This window comes from Odocoileus virginianus, chromosome 15, assembly GCF_023699985.2.
Source record: "Odocoileus virginianus isolate 20LAN1187 ecotype Illinois chromosome 15, Ovbor_1.2, whole genome shotgun sequence".
In the NCBI taxonomy this organism is placed as follows: Eukaryota; Metazoa; Chordata; class Mammalia; order Artiodactyla; family Cervidae; genus Odocoileus; species Odocoileus virginianus.
In genome coordinates, this window is record NC_069688.1 from 50,334,991 (window position 1) to 50,352,320 (window position 17,330).

At 36.7% G+C, this 17,330-nt stretch overlaps 1 protein-coding gene and 1 non-coding gene across 12 annotated transcripts in view; both read right to left on the reverse strand.

Moving 5' to 3' along the window:
- Positions 1-17,330, reverse strand: part of VPS13B (vacuolar protein sorting 13 homolog B) — a 780,541-nt gene that overhangs the window by 471,973 nt on the left and 291,238 nt on the right. For all 11 annotated transcript variants that reach the window (XM_070477337.1, XM_070477338.1, XM_020914637.2 and 8 more), the window contains one exon: positions 274-383. In XM_070477337.1, coding sequence (XP_070333438.1) covers positions 274-383 — 110 coding nt within the window. The remainder of the gene's footprint in view (positions 1-273; positions 384-17,330) is intronic.
- LOC139038524 (small nucleolar RNA SNORA43) lies at positions 9,978-10,111 on the reverse strand. Its single transcript, XR_011491569.1, has one exon. It is a non-coding gene; the product is annotated as a small nucleolar RNA SNORA43 (small nucleolar RNA).

Consider the following 17,330-nt stretch of genomic DNA (forward strand, 5'->3'; position numbering starts at 1 on the left):
GAGGGAAAGTAAGTCAGTAAAATAAGCCTACCTAACTTACTCTCTCTAAAGTATCTCCTTTACAAGCAGTTGTGTAGCAAGTCCCTTTAACAATCAAGGAAGTCTATTTTGAACTGTAATTTCTTATATAGAAATTAAAGAGCCAAATTGCTTGAAACAGGTAGAGTAGGGGACAGAAGAATTCTGGTACCTCCATAAACAAAATCAAGCTAAGAAATATATAACTCTATTAAATAAGAAAAAGGTATTTAGAGAATTATAAAAACTTCTCACCTGCTGCATATGTTTACTGCTTCGCTTCTGAGGTTGATAAATGAGCCAGGTGTATAAGACAGGGTCAATATTAACTGCTAGTCCTTGGACATTACAAAGGAGTACAGCACCTAAAAAGCAAGATTTTAAAATTATTATATTCCTCCTAAAAAAAATAAGCTTGATATCATTTTACACCTACTGCAGATAGCCATAATAAAAAGACAAACAACAATACATGTTGCAAAGGATATGGATGAATTAAACCTTCATACATAGTTGGTGGGAACAAAAAATAGTGCAGACAATTTGGAAAACAGATTGGTATTTGCTCAAAAAGCAAAATAAACAGTTATAATGTGTGTGTGTGTGTGTGTGTGTGTGTGTGTGTGTGTGTGTGACAGTCGCTCAATCCAGTCTAACTCTTTGTGACCACATGGACTGTAGCCCACCAGGCTCCTCTGTCCATGGAATTCTCCAGGCAAGAATACTGGAGTGGGTTGCCATTCCCTTCTCCAGGGAATCTTCCCAAGCCAGGGATAGAACCTGGGTCTCCTGCATTGCAGGCATATTCTTTAAAATCTAATCCACCCAGAGAAGCCCATAAAGTTACAATACGACCCAACATTCATATTTCTACGTATATCAACAGAACTAACCAAATATCCATGAAAAACCTGTCCACAAATTTTCATAGCTGCATTATTCACAACAGCCAAGAAATGGGAAAACATGAATGTCCAAGAATTGCTGAATGGATAAACAAAATGTAGTAGAACTGCAGAATGGAAAACTATTTTACCACAAAATGGAATGAAGTACTGATACGTGTTACAACATGAATAAGCCCTGGAAACATGCTAAGTGAAATAAGCCAGTTACAAAAAGTCCCATGTTACACAACTGTGCTTACATGAAATGACCAGAACAGGGAAAGCCATAAAGGAAGAAGGAGATCAATGCACCCCAGGGCTGGGGAGAAAACAAAGGGAAACAAATGCTAACAGATAGGTGGTTCCCTGGGGAGTGATTAAAACATTCTAATCAGAAAATGGTGATTGCTGCAACAACTTGCAAATATACTAAAACCCAGTAAATTATGTACTTTAAAATAATGTACTTTATGGAATGTGAATTATAGCTTATTAACTGTGTATTTGTCATTAAAAATATAATAAACTACTTTACTACAGTTTTTTATTATAAAATGATAAACTATATTCTAGACAAACAGCAGTGTCTATATTGGCCATGAGAATGGAATATTATCTCCCTTTTTTATTTTTATTATAGAACTAAAGGAAGCATTATTATAACCACTTAATAAATCACTATAAATTACAGCTTTAAATGTTCAGAAGCAAAGAGAGAGAGCTGTCTAGATGAAATGCAGGCTAATATTCTCACATAAAACACAAAGCTGCAGTGTAACAAGTTTCTATTCCATCCTACTAACTAAAACATTTTTATTCTTCTCTGATACAAGTAGCTCACATAAACTTAACTAAACCAGAATGTCCCATTCTTAATATATGTGGGGCACGTCATGTATATCTGTAAATAACATAGTAAATTTCTATACATATTTTTTTATAAAAATAGTATTAACTCCATCAGGATGAACAGAATATGAAGGAAATAATATTAGACAGTTTTGCCCTCAACTGTATCTCCAGCATCTAAAAAAAGTACCTGTCTCATGTTAGGAGCTGAAAAAATAAATCACAATAAATGGTAGATAGATAGGTTAGTTGAAAAAAGTCCATGTTGAAATTGTTATGTTGAAAATGTTTAAAATACTAAAATATGGAATCATGATTAAGAACTATGAGAAAGTATTAGCAGAGAACATATTTTAAAGAAAAATGGAAAGCAGAGAAATGACAGAATTAGTTGTTGAAGTAAAATACTCGTTATTGTTGGTTTTGGTGTTTAGTCACTAAGTCCTGTCCAACTCTTCGCAACCTCATGGACTGCAGCCCCCAGGCTCCTCTGTCCATGGAAGTCTCCTGGCAAGAATACTAGAATGGGTTGCCATTTTTTCTCCAAGGTATTTTCCCACACGAGGAATTGAATCTTCATCTCCTGCACTGGCAGATGGATTCTTTACCACTGAGCCACCAGTGAAGCCCCCCAAAACTCCATGGAATTCTCCAGGCCAGAATACTGCAGTGGGTAGCATGTTCCCTTCTCCAGGGGATCTTCCCAACCCAGGGATCAAACCCAGGTCTCCTGCATTGCAGGCAGATTCTTTACCAGCTGAGCCACAAGGGAAGCCCAAGAATACCGGAGTGGGCAGCCTATCCCTTCTCCAGGGGATCTCCCCAACCCAGGAAGTGAACCAAGGTCTCCCAGCTGATCTACAAGAAAGGCCCCCCCAAACTCACTGAACAGGTTAAATAGCAAATTAGATATGTGAAAAGAAAACTGATACAACAGAAGAAATACAATAATTTATAATGTATCAGAAATAGAAAAATAAAAGGAAACAAAATGACATTAAGAGATAAGAGAACTGAGTAAGAAGAACAAACATGTATCTAATTAAATTCCAGAGAGAGTAACCAAGGAATGAGAATAGCCAATACTAATAAAAATTAATTACTGAGAATCTTACATAATTGCCACAATATATTATACCTCACACCTAAGAAGTCCAATGAACCCAGCCTAGATAATTAAAAATAAACCTACATTAAACAAAGAAACAAAATACTAAAGAAAAAAGAAAAAAGAAAATCAGAAAAGAATCCTTAATAGATCTCCCAAGGTGTAAAAAATCAAATAAACTGACTCAACTTCTCAGCAAATATTCAATGATATTTACTATATTTTACTTCAAAACAACTTCATGCATACAAAGTGTTACAAATAAAAGATGATAAAGAAGAAAAAGAATAAATTGATTTTTAGAAGTAAATAAGTCAATTTTTGTTTTTGCTTTCATTTGCATTTATTTTTTGCAGCATTTATTTCTGGGCCATAAGTTTTCATTTCTTCAGTTTCTTCTGGGATGATTTTTTTCTTCTATGAAACCTTCTCTTCTGGTTTAGAAGCAATCTGATCTTTCTCAGTAAGGGTCACCTCAATGTGGAAGGGAGAGTTCATGTATGGGCTGATCTGACCATGAGCTCTGTAAGTCCTGTGCTGCATCTTTGGGGCTTTGTTCACCTGGACGTGCTCAATGACCAGAGAATCTACATTTAAGCCTTTAAGATCAGGATCTTTGATCTTAAAGAATTTGATCTTTTTTCTGAATTTTTAAGCATAGGCGGTAAAAATTCAGTACTCTTTTGGGGTCACCAACCCTGTGTTCAGACCCACCGTTTAGCCTGTGCACACCTATCAACTCTAAGAAAAATTCATTGGGCAGGTCAAGTAGCAGACAGGTGAAGAGAAAATTAATAAAACAGAAGAAATACAGTAAGATAATTTAGAATGTATCTGAAATAGAAAAATAAAACAATCAAAATGGTGTTGAGAGATAAGAGAACGGAGTAAGAAGAACACTCATATACGTAATTAAATCCCAGAGGCAGGAACCAAGGAATGAGAAGAGGCAACAAATGGAAAGACACATCCGGCTTCTTTAAAGGGGCGTCCTTCAGATCCCCGGGGGCTCCCCAGACATGCACCCCCTTAACGCTCCGGGGAGCTTCACGAGTGTTCTTCAAGGGAACATGAAGATCTGAACCTCTTGATTTGCATGATTTAGGGCGGTTTTCTGGGTTGAGTGAATAGCATACTATTTGTAGAGGTCACCTTGGGCCAGTAACCAGAAAAGGACTCAGGAAAGTTTTGTTCTAATATCATACTTTCACCACCTGATGCAAAGAGCAACTAATTGAAAAAGACCCTGATGCTGGGAAAGACTGAGGGTAGGAGGAGAACGGGACAACAGAGGATTAAGATGGATGGATGGCATCATCAACTCAATGGACATGAGTTAGAGCAAACTCCAGGAGATAGTGAAGGACAGGGAAGTCCAGTGTGCTGCAGTCCATGGGGGTTGCAAAGAATCAGACACGACTGAGCAACCAAAGAACAACAAAATACTATACACCTCAAGTACAAGCAACGTACAAACTTTTTCAAAATTATGATGAAAATACAGGGAAAAATCTATATAAACAAAGCAGTTATAAATTTAAAAGTATACAAACTTCAGAAGACAAAAGTAAATTAAGGAATTATATAATTCTCCTTATGAGACAAGTTATTTCAATAGTCTTTTCATATGCTCAAAAAACTGAACAGGTTGAGTAAATTTTTAAAAACTTTCCCAGTAAGTTATTAGCACATCTTTAAAATGGGAATGGTAGAGAAAGGGAAAGGAAAACAAATGAAAATAGATAAATATTTTCACGTGGACAATTAATTTTGAAAGTCTTACTTTATTATAAGGAAAAAATTAAATACTTCAGCAATAAATATCCATATGTTACAGAACTGCATTATACCAAAAATGACTAAATGACAAAGAGCCAGGCTTCAACTTCATGAAAGCTAAACATGTAATAAAAGAGAACAACCTATTAAGTTAACAACAATTTAGCTGAAATTATAACTTAAGAGATAACATTCTTTTGCATTTAAAGGGATATTTTTATATTATATTCAATTTATGAGACAAGACCTCTAAAAATAACACACAAGTTTTGCATATAAGTGTGCAGACAATTAGTCTGATACTGAGTTGACTCAGAACAGATGCCCCATACATCACTAAAGCTTGGCAATATATTATTCTGTTTAATTTTAGCCTGGGAGACAACTAATGAGAAAAGTGTGCTTTACTCCTCTGTTCACTGCCCAAATGGCTCACTTGTACACATTCCATTCAGGCTTCACCAATTAGTTAAACCAAGACACCACTGTCATTTTCAGTTATACCCTAAGCTAAAAATGAGAACTGAAATAAGGGTTAGAGACCAAAGTTGCAGAGCATGAAATTAAACATACATGCTTATCAGTAACAGAAACCTTGCCAACCAATGAGACTGTCTTACAAAATACCAAGTTATTAACAGGAAAAAGTACTTTACATTTATCATGAACCAATGAATGAGACAAAAACACAGACATATTAATCTTCATCTAAGTTTAAGTAGCTAAAACTTACTATTTTTTTCTCATGCAACTCATCACTGACTCAGTGGACATGAATTTGAGCAAACTCTGGGAGATAGTGAAGGACAGGGGAGACTAGCATGCTGCAGTTCATGGGGTCGCAAAGTCAGACATGACTTAGAAACCGAACAACAACAATAAAGAACATTTCAGATTAATACGGCTCTTAAGAAATTGTTACCCTGATTTCTAAGAGTAATTTCAAAACTTTTGACTACATAATTAAGAAAACAATAAGAATAAATACATCAAAAACAAGGGTGGGGAATAAAGGCAAGAGAGAATCAGACACTAAAAAACAAAGCAGGGATGAGCTACCAACTACTGGAAACCTTATCCAAGATAACAGTCAAATTTAGTGTAAATGAACCATAAGATTTTTTAGGTGTGTGTATGGCAGCTCATGTTACTTAATAATTATTTCCCTTTCTCACAGGATACAAAAATCACAAGAGAATTCTATCTCATTGTAATAAGAGGAAGCTAGGTAACCTATCAAAGCTTTTCAACATTCACTAGACAGATTTTTATGAACAGAAATCATAAAAGTGAAAGGCCCCCCTTCATAGGGCAAAAGAAATGAATAATAGCTTTTATACTTGAGAAAGCAATAGGAGGAGAAGAAAAGAAGGAAACAACTGAACTTTTAACAAATATATAAAGAGCTAGCTGGAGACAGACTGACACTTTAGGATCAATGAGAACCATTGAAACAAGAGTCATCTACCCAAATGCCACCCTTTTTCAATAGGCCTCCATCAAATGCTAATAAGAAAAACAGGGGACGGAACTGGAGAGAGGAGAAAGATCCCACAGAGATTCAATTCAGATGCATGGAGCCTGAGGAAGTCAGGGCAAAGAAGGAAACCTCAGAGAAATATTCCAGCCACTCTATATATTTCAGGGAGAATCAAGCAGGGCAATCTGTGCTAGAAGAAATGAAGATACCTCCCAACAGGAATTTCTCAGGCTTGCATCTGGTAACATGAACGCTGCTTTAAAGAGAATATTTGGAAGAGGAGAGGACCCTCTGGCCAATCTTTGAGAGCAGGCACTAGTCCCTGCCCACCACAAAGTCAACACAAGCCCCAGGACAAACCTCACCCACCAGGCAGCAGACAGCAGAAGCGCAAGGATATGGCCTTGCAGTCTCTGGAAAGGAGAAAATTAGACATCATGTGGCAACAGAGAAGTACGTCTCTGTAGGAGGAGCAAGGTACAAACACACACGAGAAAAGAAAGAGCGGGAGCAGGCCCTCTGCACAGGCTTCCTAGGTGGTACTAGTGGTAAGGAACCCACCTGCCAATGCAGGAGACATAAAAGACATGGGTTTGATCCCTGGGTTGGAAGATTCCCTGCAGAGTGGCAGGGCAACCCACTCCAGTATTCTTGCTTGGAAAAGTCCACGGACAGAGAAGCCTGGCCGCCTATAGTCCATGGGGAAAGAGTCGGACACACTGAAGCGACTTAGCACACATATACACAGGCAATCTACCTGAAAAAAAATTCACAGTAATGACAGTAAAGATCCAAGATTTTGGAAATAGAATGTATGCATCAAGAAGATATAAGAAATGTTTAATAACAACACAAAAGAACTAAAAAACAAATGAACAGTGATGACTAACACAATCACAAATGAAAAGTACAAAAGGGAATCAATAGCAGAATAACTGAGGCAGAAGAATAGAAAAATGACCTGGAAGATAGAATGGTGCAAATAACATCTATGGAGTAGAATAAAGAAAAAAGGGATGAAAAGAAATAAGGACACTCTCAGGGATTTCTAGGACAAATTAAATCCACCAATATTCAAATTACAGGTGACCCAGAAGAAGACGGTGAACAAAAGAAAAGGTCTGAGAAAATATCTGAAGAGATTATAGCCACTGCTGCTGCTGCCGCTAGTCACAAGCTTGCCTGAAATGGGAACAGAAACAGCTATCTCAGTCCAAGAAACACAGAGAGGCCCAGAGAAGATAAACCAGAGGAGAAAGACGCCAAAACACATATTATCAAATGAACAAAAATTAAACACATGCAAAAAATATTAAAAGCAGCAAGGGAAAAGCAACAAATAACATAAGACGAAATCTCTGTAAGGTTATCAGATGATTTTTCAACAGAAACTTTGTAGGCCAGAACAGAGTAGCAAGATTTTTTTTTAAGTGATAAAAGGGGAGAAACTACAACCATTATTACTCTACCCAGTGAGGATCTCATTCAGATTCAATGGAGAAATCAAAAGCTTTACAGACAAGCAAAAGCTGAGGGACTTCATCATCACCAAACCAACTTTACAACAAATGTTAAAGGAACTTCTCTAGGTGGGAAACACATGAGAAGAAAAAGACCTACAAAAACAAACCCAAAACAACTAAGAAAATAGTAACAGTAACATACATACCAATAATTACCTTAAATGTAAATGGATTAAATGCACCAACCAAAAGACACTGACTGACTAAATGGATACAAAAACAAGACCTGTATATATGCTGTCTACAAGAGACCCACTTTAGACCTAAAAACACAGGCAGGCTGAAAATGTGAGGATGGAAAAAGATATTCCATGCCACTGGAAATTCATAGAAAACTGGAGTAGCAATACTCATATCAGACAAAATAGACTTTAAAATAAAGGCTATGATAAGAGACAAGGAAGAACACCACATAATGATCAAGGGATCAACCCAAAAAGAAGATAACAACTGTAAATATTTATGTACCTAGCATAGGAGCACCTCAATACATAAGGCAAATGCTAAAAGCCATAAAAGGAGATATCAACAGTAACACAATAAAAGTACAGGACTACCTCCCTACTAACACCAATGGACAGATCATCCAGACAGAAAATTTATAAGGAAACATAACCCTTAAATAACACATTTGACTAGAGAGATTTAGTTAACATTTACAGGACATTCTACCTGAAAGCAATAGAACACATTTCCTCTAAAGTGCACAACGAACATTTTTCAGGAGAGATCACATACTGGGTCACAAATCAAGCCTAGGTAAATTTAATAAAACTGAAATTGTATCAAACAATTGTATCAAATTCTGATCATAATACTATGAGGTTAAAAATCAATTCAAGAAAAAAAATGCAAAAAACAAAAAGACATGGAGGCTGAATATGCTACTAAATAACCAACAGATCACTGAAGAAATCAAAGGAGAAATTAAAAAAAAAAAAAAAAACACGAGAAACAAATGACAATGAAAGCAGAATAACCCAAAACCTATGGGATAACACAACAGTAGTTATAAGAGGGAAGTTTATACCAATACAACTCTCACCTCAAGAAACAAGAAAAATCACAAATAAACAACCTATCCTTACATCTGTTGTAAGGATATCTTTACATCCTTACATCTAGAGCAACTAGTGAAAGAACAAAAACCTCACAGTTAGTAGAAAGAAAGAAATCATGAAGATCAGAACAGAAATAAATGAAACAGAAAGGAAGCAAACAACAGCAAAAATCAATGAAATTAAAAGCTGTTCTTTGGGAAGATAAACAAAATTCATAAACCTTTACCCAGACTCATCAAGAAAAAAAGGAAGAGGACTCAAATCAATAAATTACAAATGAAAAGGGAGAAGTTATAACTGATACCACAGAAATTCGAAAGATCATAGGAAGACTATTATAGGTAACTGTATGCTGATAAAATGAACAACTTGGAAGAAATGGACAAAGTCTTTGAAAGCGACAACATTCCAAAACTGAACTAAAAAGAAATAGAAAATATGAACAGGCCAATCACAGTACTGAAATTGAAACTGTGACTAAAAATCTTCCAACAAACAAAAGTCTAAGATCAGATGACTTCACAGGTGAAGTCTATCAAACATGTAGAGAAGAGCTAACACATATACTTCTCAAACTCTTTAAGAAAACTGCAGACAGAGGAACACTCTCAAGGTCACCCTACAAATCCACCATCACTTTGATACCAAAACAAGACAAAGATATCACAATAAAAGAAAATTACAGACCAATATCACTGATGAATATAGATGCAAAAGTCCTCAACAAAATACTAGCAAATACTAGAATCCAACACATTAAAAAGATCATACACCATGATCAAGCTGGATTCATCCCAAGGATGCAAGGATTCTTCAATATATATAAATCAATCAATAAGATACACATTAACAAACTGAAGAATAAAAACTATATGATCATCTCAATAGAAGCAGAAAAAACTTTTGATAGAATTCAACAGTGATTACGATAAAAAAACTCTGCAGAAAGTGAGTATAGAGGGAACCTATCTCAACATAACAAATGCCTTATAAGACCCACAACAAACATCATTTTCTTTTTTTTTTTTTCTGGAATCTAATCACCGAATCCTCCCAAACCCTGTTTTTCTGCAGCAGTGCCGTCAACGGAATCCTCTGGCCTTCCCTCAAAGGACTCCTAAACAGTCCTCCCACAGACTGACAGAGCCATCATTTCCAGCAGACCCTCTCCTGGTCAACCCCACCGGACCCAAGCTCACCACGTGCCTGTCCGCTCACTCAGTCCTCCCCGGCCTTCTCTTCCACGCACGTGGGAACAAGGGGCTCCCTCGGTGATGTCCGGCTACAAACCATTCTTAGTGCCCACGGTTCTGAGCACTGAGCGCAGAAATAGCCGCTACCTCTCTGCCCCAATGGCACAGGCGCAGCAGGGCGGCCGCACCCGTGGTGCTGGAGAGTCTGGCATCTGCAGGGCAGTGCAAACATCATTTTCAATGGTAAAAAACTGAAAGCATTTCTTCTAAGAACAGGAACAAGGCAAGGATGTCCACTCTTCCTACTATTATTCAACATAGTTTTGGAAGTCTTGACATGGCAATCAGAGAAGAAAAAATAAATAAATAAAAAGAATCCAAATTGGAAAAGAAGTAAAACTGTCATGTTTGCAGATAACATGAAACTATATGTGAAAAATTCTAAAAACATCACCAGAAAATTAAGAGTTCACTGACGAATTTGGTTAAATTGCAGGATACAAAATTAATGCACAAAAATCTCTTTCATTCCTATACACTAACAATGAAACATCAGAAAGAGAAATTAAAGAACAATTCCATTTATCATTGCGACAAAACAATAAAATATCTAGGAATAAACCTACCTTATGAGGCAAAAGACCTATACTCAGAAAACTAGAAGATACTGATGAAAGAACAGCATCGAAACATGTATATTATCTTGGGTGAAACAGATCACCAGCCCAGGTTGGATGCATGAGATAAGTGCTCGGGCCTGGTACACTGGGAAGACCCAGAGGGATCGGGTGGAGAGGGAGGTGGGAGCAGGGATCGGGATGGGGAACACATGTAAATCCATGGCTGATTCATGTCAATGTACGACAAAACCACTGCAATACTGTAAAGTAATTAGCCTCCAACTAATAAAAATAAATGGAAAAAAAAAAGAAATCAAAGACAACATAAACAAATGGAGAGATATACGATGTTCTTGGATTGGAGGAATCAGTATTGTGAAAACAGATACACTAATCAAAGTAATCTACAAATTCAATGCAATCTCTATAAAATTACCAATGGCATTTTTCACAGAATTAAAACAAAAAATTTTACAAGTTGTCTAGAAACACAAAACACCCCAAACAGCCAAAGCAGTCTTGAGAAAGAAAAACAGAGCAGGCTCCCTGATATCAGACTATGCCACAAAACAATGGTACTGACACAAAAACAAAAAGATAGATCAATGGAATTGGATAGAAAGTCCAGAGATAAACCTATGCACCTATGGTCACAATGTATAACAAAGAAGGGAAGAATATACAATGGAGAAAAGACAGTCTCTTCAATAAGTGGTGCTGAGAAATCTGAACAGCTACATACAAAAGAATGAAATTATAACACTCCCTAACAATACACACAAAAATAAACTCAAAATGAATGCCATAACAGACCTATAGTAAGGCTAGATACTATAAACCTTTTAGAAGAAAACATAGAACACTCTGTGACATAAATCACAGCAAGATCTTTTTGGATCTAACTCCTAAAGCAACAAAAATAAACAAATAGACATCTCTCCAAGAAGATATACAGAATGCCAAGGGGTACATGAAAAGATGTTCAACATCACTAATTATTAGAGAAATGCTAATCAAAACTACAATGAGGTATTACCTCACACTGCTCAGAATGGCCATCATCAAAAAATCTACAAACAATAAATGCTGAAGAGGGTGTGGAGAAAAGGGGACCCTTTTATGCTGTTGGTGAGAATGTAAATTGATACAGTCACTATGGAGAACAGTATGGAGGCTCCTTAAAACTCTAAAAATAGAACCACCACATGACACAGCATTTGTATTTCTGGGTACCCAGAGAAAACCATGATTCCAAAAGATACATGCATTCCAATGTTCACTGCAGCACTATTTAAAATAACCAGGACAGGGAAGCAACCTAAATGCCCATCAACGGAGGAAAGAATAAGGAAGATGTGGTACAGAGATACATGAAAGTGTGCTGAATCACTTCAGTCAAGTCCGACTCTGTGCAATCCTATGGACTACAGCCCACCAGGCTCCGCTGCCCATGGGATTCTCCAGGCAAGAATACTGGAGTGGGCTGCCATGCACTTCTTCAGGGGATGTTCCCAACCCAGGAGTTGAACCCAAATCTCTCACATCTCCTGCACTGGCAGGCGGATTCTGTACCACTAGTGCCACATAGGAAGCCCAGGAATATAGATACAATGGAGTATTACTCAAACATAAAAAAAGAATGAAATAATGCTATTTGCAGAGATATGGATGCTCCTAGAGACTGTTAAACAGAGTGAAGTCAGAAAGACAAAAACAAATATTGAATAGCATCACCTAAATGTGGAATCTACAAAAATGATACAGATGAATTTATTTGCAAAGCAGAATAAGACACAAAGGTAGAAAGAAACCTATACAAATAACCAAGGGGGAAAGAGGAGTGAGATGAATGGGAAACTAAGATTAACATATGTATTCTATATCTATAAAGCAGACAATTAATGAGACCTAATATATCGCATAGAGAACTCAATTCAAAACTCTGCAGTGACTTACATGGAAAAACAATCTAAGAAAGGGTAGATAGCTGTATAACTGATTCATCTTGCTCTACACCTGAAACTAACACAACACTGCAAAGCAACTATACTCCAATAAAAATTAATTGAAAAACCAATCAGGGCTAGGAGAAGAAAAGAGAAACTAAGAGAGATTCCTCCCTAAGCTTAGATATTCCAGGCATTATACACAAATATATATATAAACATATGTTTATATATAATATTTAAGTATAAAATAGTGATGCCAAGGTGTTTGTAGGTGAATATATGTGATATATTATTAAAAAAACAGATCTGCAAGTATATGAATCAAGCTATATATAAACCAAGGTAGAAAAAACATATTCCATGTTATAAAATAATATATTACTTACAGTTTAAAACTATGAAACTGTATCTGCATTTTTCCTGATCGAAGTTTGAATTTCAGTGGAACCTTTGGCTCATGTAAGGGAGAAAAGCATAAACCTGACTGACAGCAGGTAACGCGTGTGAAAACGAACAGGCCTCACGAGAGTCTCTCTTCTATTTACCTCCAGTGTGTCACGACTCTACTCTGGATTCCCATTGCTCAGAAACCCATCCCAGTATCGTGCACCAAATCAATATTAAAAAACACAAGATTCTAGAACTAAAAAAAAAAAAAATGTTTTAAACCAATTATTCATTTTAAACTGGATTTTACAGAATGACTATATAATCCCCCAATCCCACTCCTGGGCATGTATCACAACTAAACTGTAATTCAAAAAGATACACACATCTCTATGTTTACAACAGTCAAGACACGGAAGCAGCCTAAACATTTATCAACAGATGAATGGATAAACAACTTGTGGTACACACACACACACATACACATACACACACAGAGAAATAAGACACAACCATAAAAAAGAACGAAATAATGCCATATGCAACAATGCGGATGCAAGTACAGATTATCATACTATTAATAAGTGAAGTAAGTCAGAAAGACGAATACCATGTAACATCATAAATGTGGAATCTGACACAGGACTTTTTTGTTGGTACAGTGGCCATGAGCCTGCCTGACAATGCATACAACATGGGTTCAATCCCTGGTCCAGAAAGATTCCACAAGCCACAGAATACCTAAGTTCATGTGCCACAACTACTAAGCCTGCCCTCGAGAGCCACTGAGCCTCAGTTACCAAGGCCTGCACGCTCTAGGGCCTACAAGCCAGAACTACTGAGCCTGCTTGCTGGAACTGCTGAAGCCTATGCACCTAGAGCCCATGGGCCTAGAGCCTGTGCTTTTCAACAAGAGAAGCCACTTCATCACTTCTCTGCACCATGGCAACAATGAGAAATCCACGTACCACAACAAAGAGCAGACCATGCCTCTGCAACTAGACAAAGCCTGCAGGAAGCAACAAAGACCCAGCACAACCAAAAATGAAAATAAATAAATAAATTATAAAAAAAATAAAATAAAAAAGGACACAACTGAACCTATCTATGGAACAGAAGAAGAACGACGGATATTGAGAAGAGACCAGTGGTCCCTTGGGGGAGGGGGTTGGGAAAGGAATGGTTTAGAAGGTTGGGGTTAGCAGAGGTAACCTACAATACATAGAATGGATAAACAAGTTTCCACTGTATAGCAAAGAGAATTATATTCAATGCCCTATGATAAACTATAATGGAAAACAATATATTTTAAAATGTATATATATATATATGTATAACAGAATAACTTGGTTGTAGAGCAGTAATTAACACTGTTCAGTTCAGTAGCTCAGTCGTGTCCAACTCTTTACGACCCCATGTCCTGCAGCACGCCAGGCCTCCCTGTCCATCACAAACTCCCGGAGTTTACTGAACTCATGTCCACTGAGTCAGTGATAGCATCCAACCATCATCCTCTGTCATCCCATTCTCCTCCCGCCCTCAATCTTTCCCAACATCAGGGGGTCTTTTCAAATGAGTCAGCTCTTCGCATCAGATGGTCAAAGTATTGGGAGTTTCAGCTTCAACACCAGTCCATCTGATGAACATTCAGACCTGATTTCCTTTAGGATGGACTGGTTGGATCTCCTTGCACTCCAAGGGACTCTCAAGTCTTCTCCAACACCACAGTTCAAAAGCATCAATGCTTCTGCACTCAGGTTTCTTTATACTCCAACTGTCACACCCATACATGACTAATGGAAAAACCATAGCCTTGACTAGATGGACATTTGTTGGCAAACTAATGCCTCTGCTTTTTAAGATGCTGTCTAGGTTGGTCATAACTTTCCTTCCAAGGAGTAAGCAACTTTTAATTTCATGGCTGCAGTCACCATCTGCACAGATTTGGAGCCCAAAACAATAAAGTCTGCCACAGTTTCCACTGTTTCTCCATCTATTTCCCATGACATGATGGGACCAGATGCCATGATCTTTGTTTTCTGAATGTTGAGCTTTAAGCCAACTTTTTCACTCTCCTCTTTCACTTTCATCAAGAGGCTCTTTAGCTCTTCTTCACTTTCTGCCATAAAGGTGGTGTCATCTGCATATCTGAGGTTATTGATATTTCTCCCAACAATCTTGATTCCAGCTTGTGCTTCATCCAGCCCAGCGTTTCTCATGATGTACTCTGCATAGAGGTTAAATAAGCAGGGTGACAATATACAGCCTTGATGTACTCCTTTTCCTATCTGGAACCAGTCTGTTGTTCCATGCCCAGTTCTAACTGTTGCTTCCTGACCTGCATACAGGTTTCTCAAGATGCAGGTCAGATGGTCTGGTATTCCCATCTCTTTCAGAATTTTCCAGTTTATTGTGATCCACACAGTCAAAGGCTTTGGCATAGTCAATAAAGCAGAAATACATGTTTTTCTGGAACTCTCTTGCTTTTCGATGATCCAGCAGATGTTGGCAATTTGATCTCTGGTTCCTCTGTCTTTTCTAAAACCAGCTTGAACATCTGGAAGTTCATGGTTCACATATTGCTGAAGCCTGGCTTGGAGAATTTTGAGTATTACTTTACTAGTGTGTGAGATGAGTGCAATTGTGCAGTAGTTTGAGCACTCTTTGGGATTGCCTTTCTGAGGGACTGGAATGAAAATGGACCTTTTCCAGTCCTGTGGCCACTGCTGAGTTTTCCAAATTGGCTCACATACTGCGTGCAGCATTTTCACAGCATCATCTTTTAGGATTTAAAAGAGTTCAACTGGAATTTCATCACCTCCACTAGCTCTGTGATGCTTCCTAAGGCCCACTTGACTTCACATTCCAGTACGTGAGTGATCACACCATCATGATTATCTGGGTCGTGAAGATCTCTTTTGTACAGTTCTTCTGTGTATTCTTGTCACCTCTTCTTAACATCTTTTGCTTCTGTTATGTCCATACCATTTCTGTCCTTTATTGAGCCCATCTTTGCATGAAATGTTCCCTTGTTATCTCTAATTTTCTTGAAGAGATCTCTATCTAATTAACACGGTAAATCAACTATACTCAGTAAAATTAAATCCACTAAATAAACAAAACTGGATTTTCTTTTACAGGAAAATATAATCAAAATATATATTATAAATTAACACATAATCATTATAAAATGCATTATCATTAATTCCTACACATCATTAAGATCTTCTCTATTGCTAATATTATGACAGTTTTTTCATTTCAAATATTTGTGTCTTTTACATATAGGCCCAGAACTCCAAAATATGTCTTAATCATGTCTGCATATATTAAATAACCTAAGGCTATAAGCACTGCAAACATATGGCAAATAATTACCTTTTGAAGTAGTGAGACATAAAATATGAATTAAGGTACAAAGCAGTATTCAGTTTAAGTTTTTTAAAGCCAATAATGATAATCTCAGATCATGTTTAATTCAAAATAATTAATCATGAACTGACTTAGCATTTCAATACTGACTCTATGAAGCTACATCTGGCTTAAACTTTAAGCACACAGAATTAAGGATAATAAGCATGTATCTCTTTTAATAGATACTAGAAGAAAACAATATTTTTTTATTACAACTTAAAATCAACTGGAAGAAGGATCTTCAAAGTCATCCACATTAGACCATGTCTATAGTTTTCAAATTCCATGCACCAGCTGTGGTTGGAAAGGTCTCTTTTAAAATTATGAAAAGATTCAGCAAACTAGGACACAGACTATACATTTTGATTTAATTATGAAAGCTTTAAATATTAAGTATTTATTAATAATAATAATAAAGTTTAACTTGGAAACTAAAAGCAGTGTTGTTCTGACTGAAACCAGATAAGCATGTATTTTCTGATACTGAATACCATTACTTCTCATTTCATCTAAAATTGTATGGCATAAATCATAGGATAGATTTCTAGCATTTCTAAGTCCAGGCCACTGCCCCCCATTCCATCAGTCATCCTTCCGTAGAGAAGTTATTTCTCTTAGTTTTTTCAGAAATTAAGGGTGCTCTTTTAAAATATAAGAATCTTAGGGTTACCACTTTGCAAACATCAGTAAAAAAAAATTTTTTAGAAAATTGCTTATTCACATGTATCAACACAAATTTCAGTATTTAATTTTTTCACCAAGCAACCTGAAACTAAAATGATTTTTCCCCCAAAATGGCTTGCTTCTGGGGGAAACAATTGATAGCTGAGAAAAAAAAAAAAAAAAAAAACCTGCATGTTTAACCTATCCTACTTCTCTTTTCGAAAAATATTTAATAGAGTACTTGATGGTTATCTGGAATTTTACTCTATTTATACCATATAGACCACCATAATAAAAAGAACAGCAAGTCTCTGAAACATGGCAATGTTTTATTCTACCTGACAAAGGTTCCAGTTTTGACATCTTTCCTCTATAACTCAGACATAAAACACTACAAGA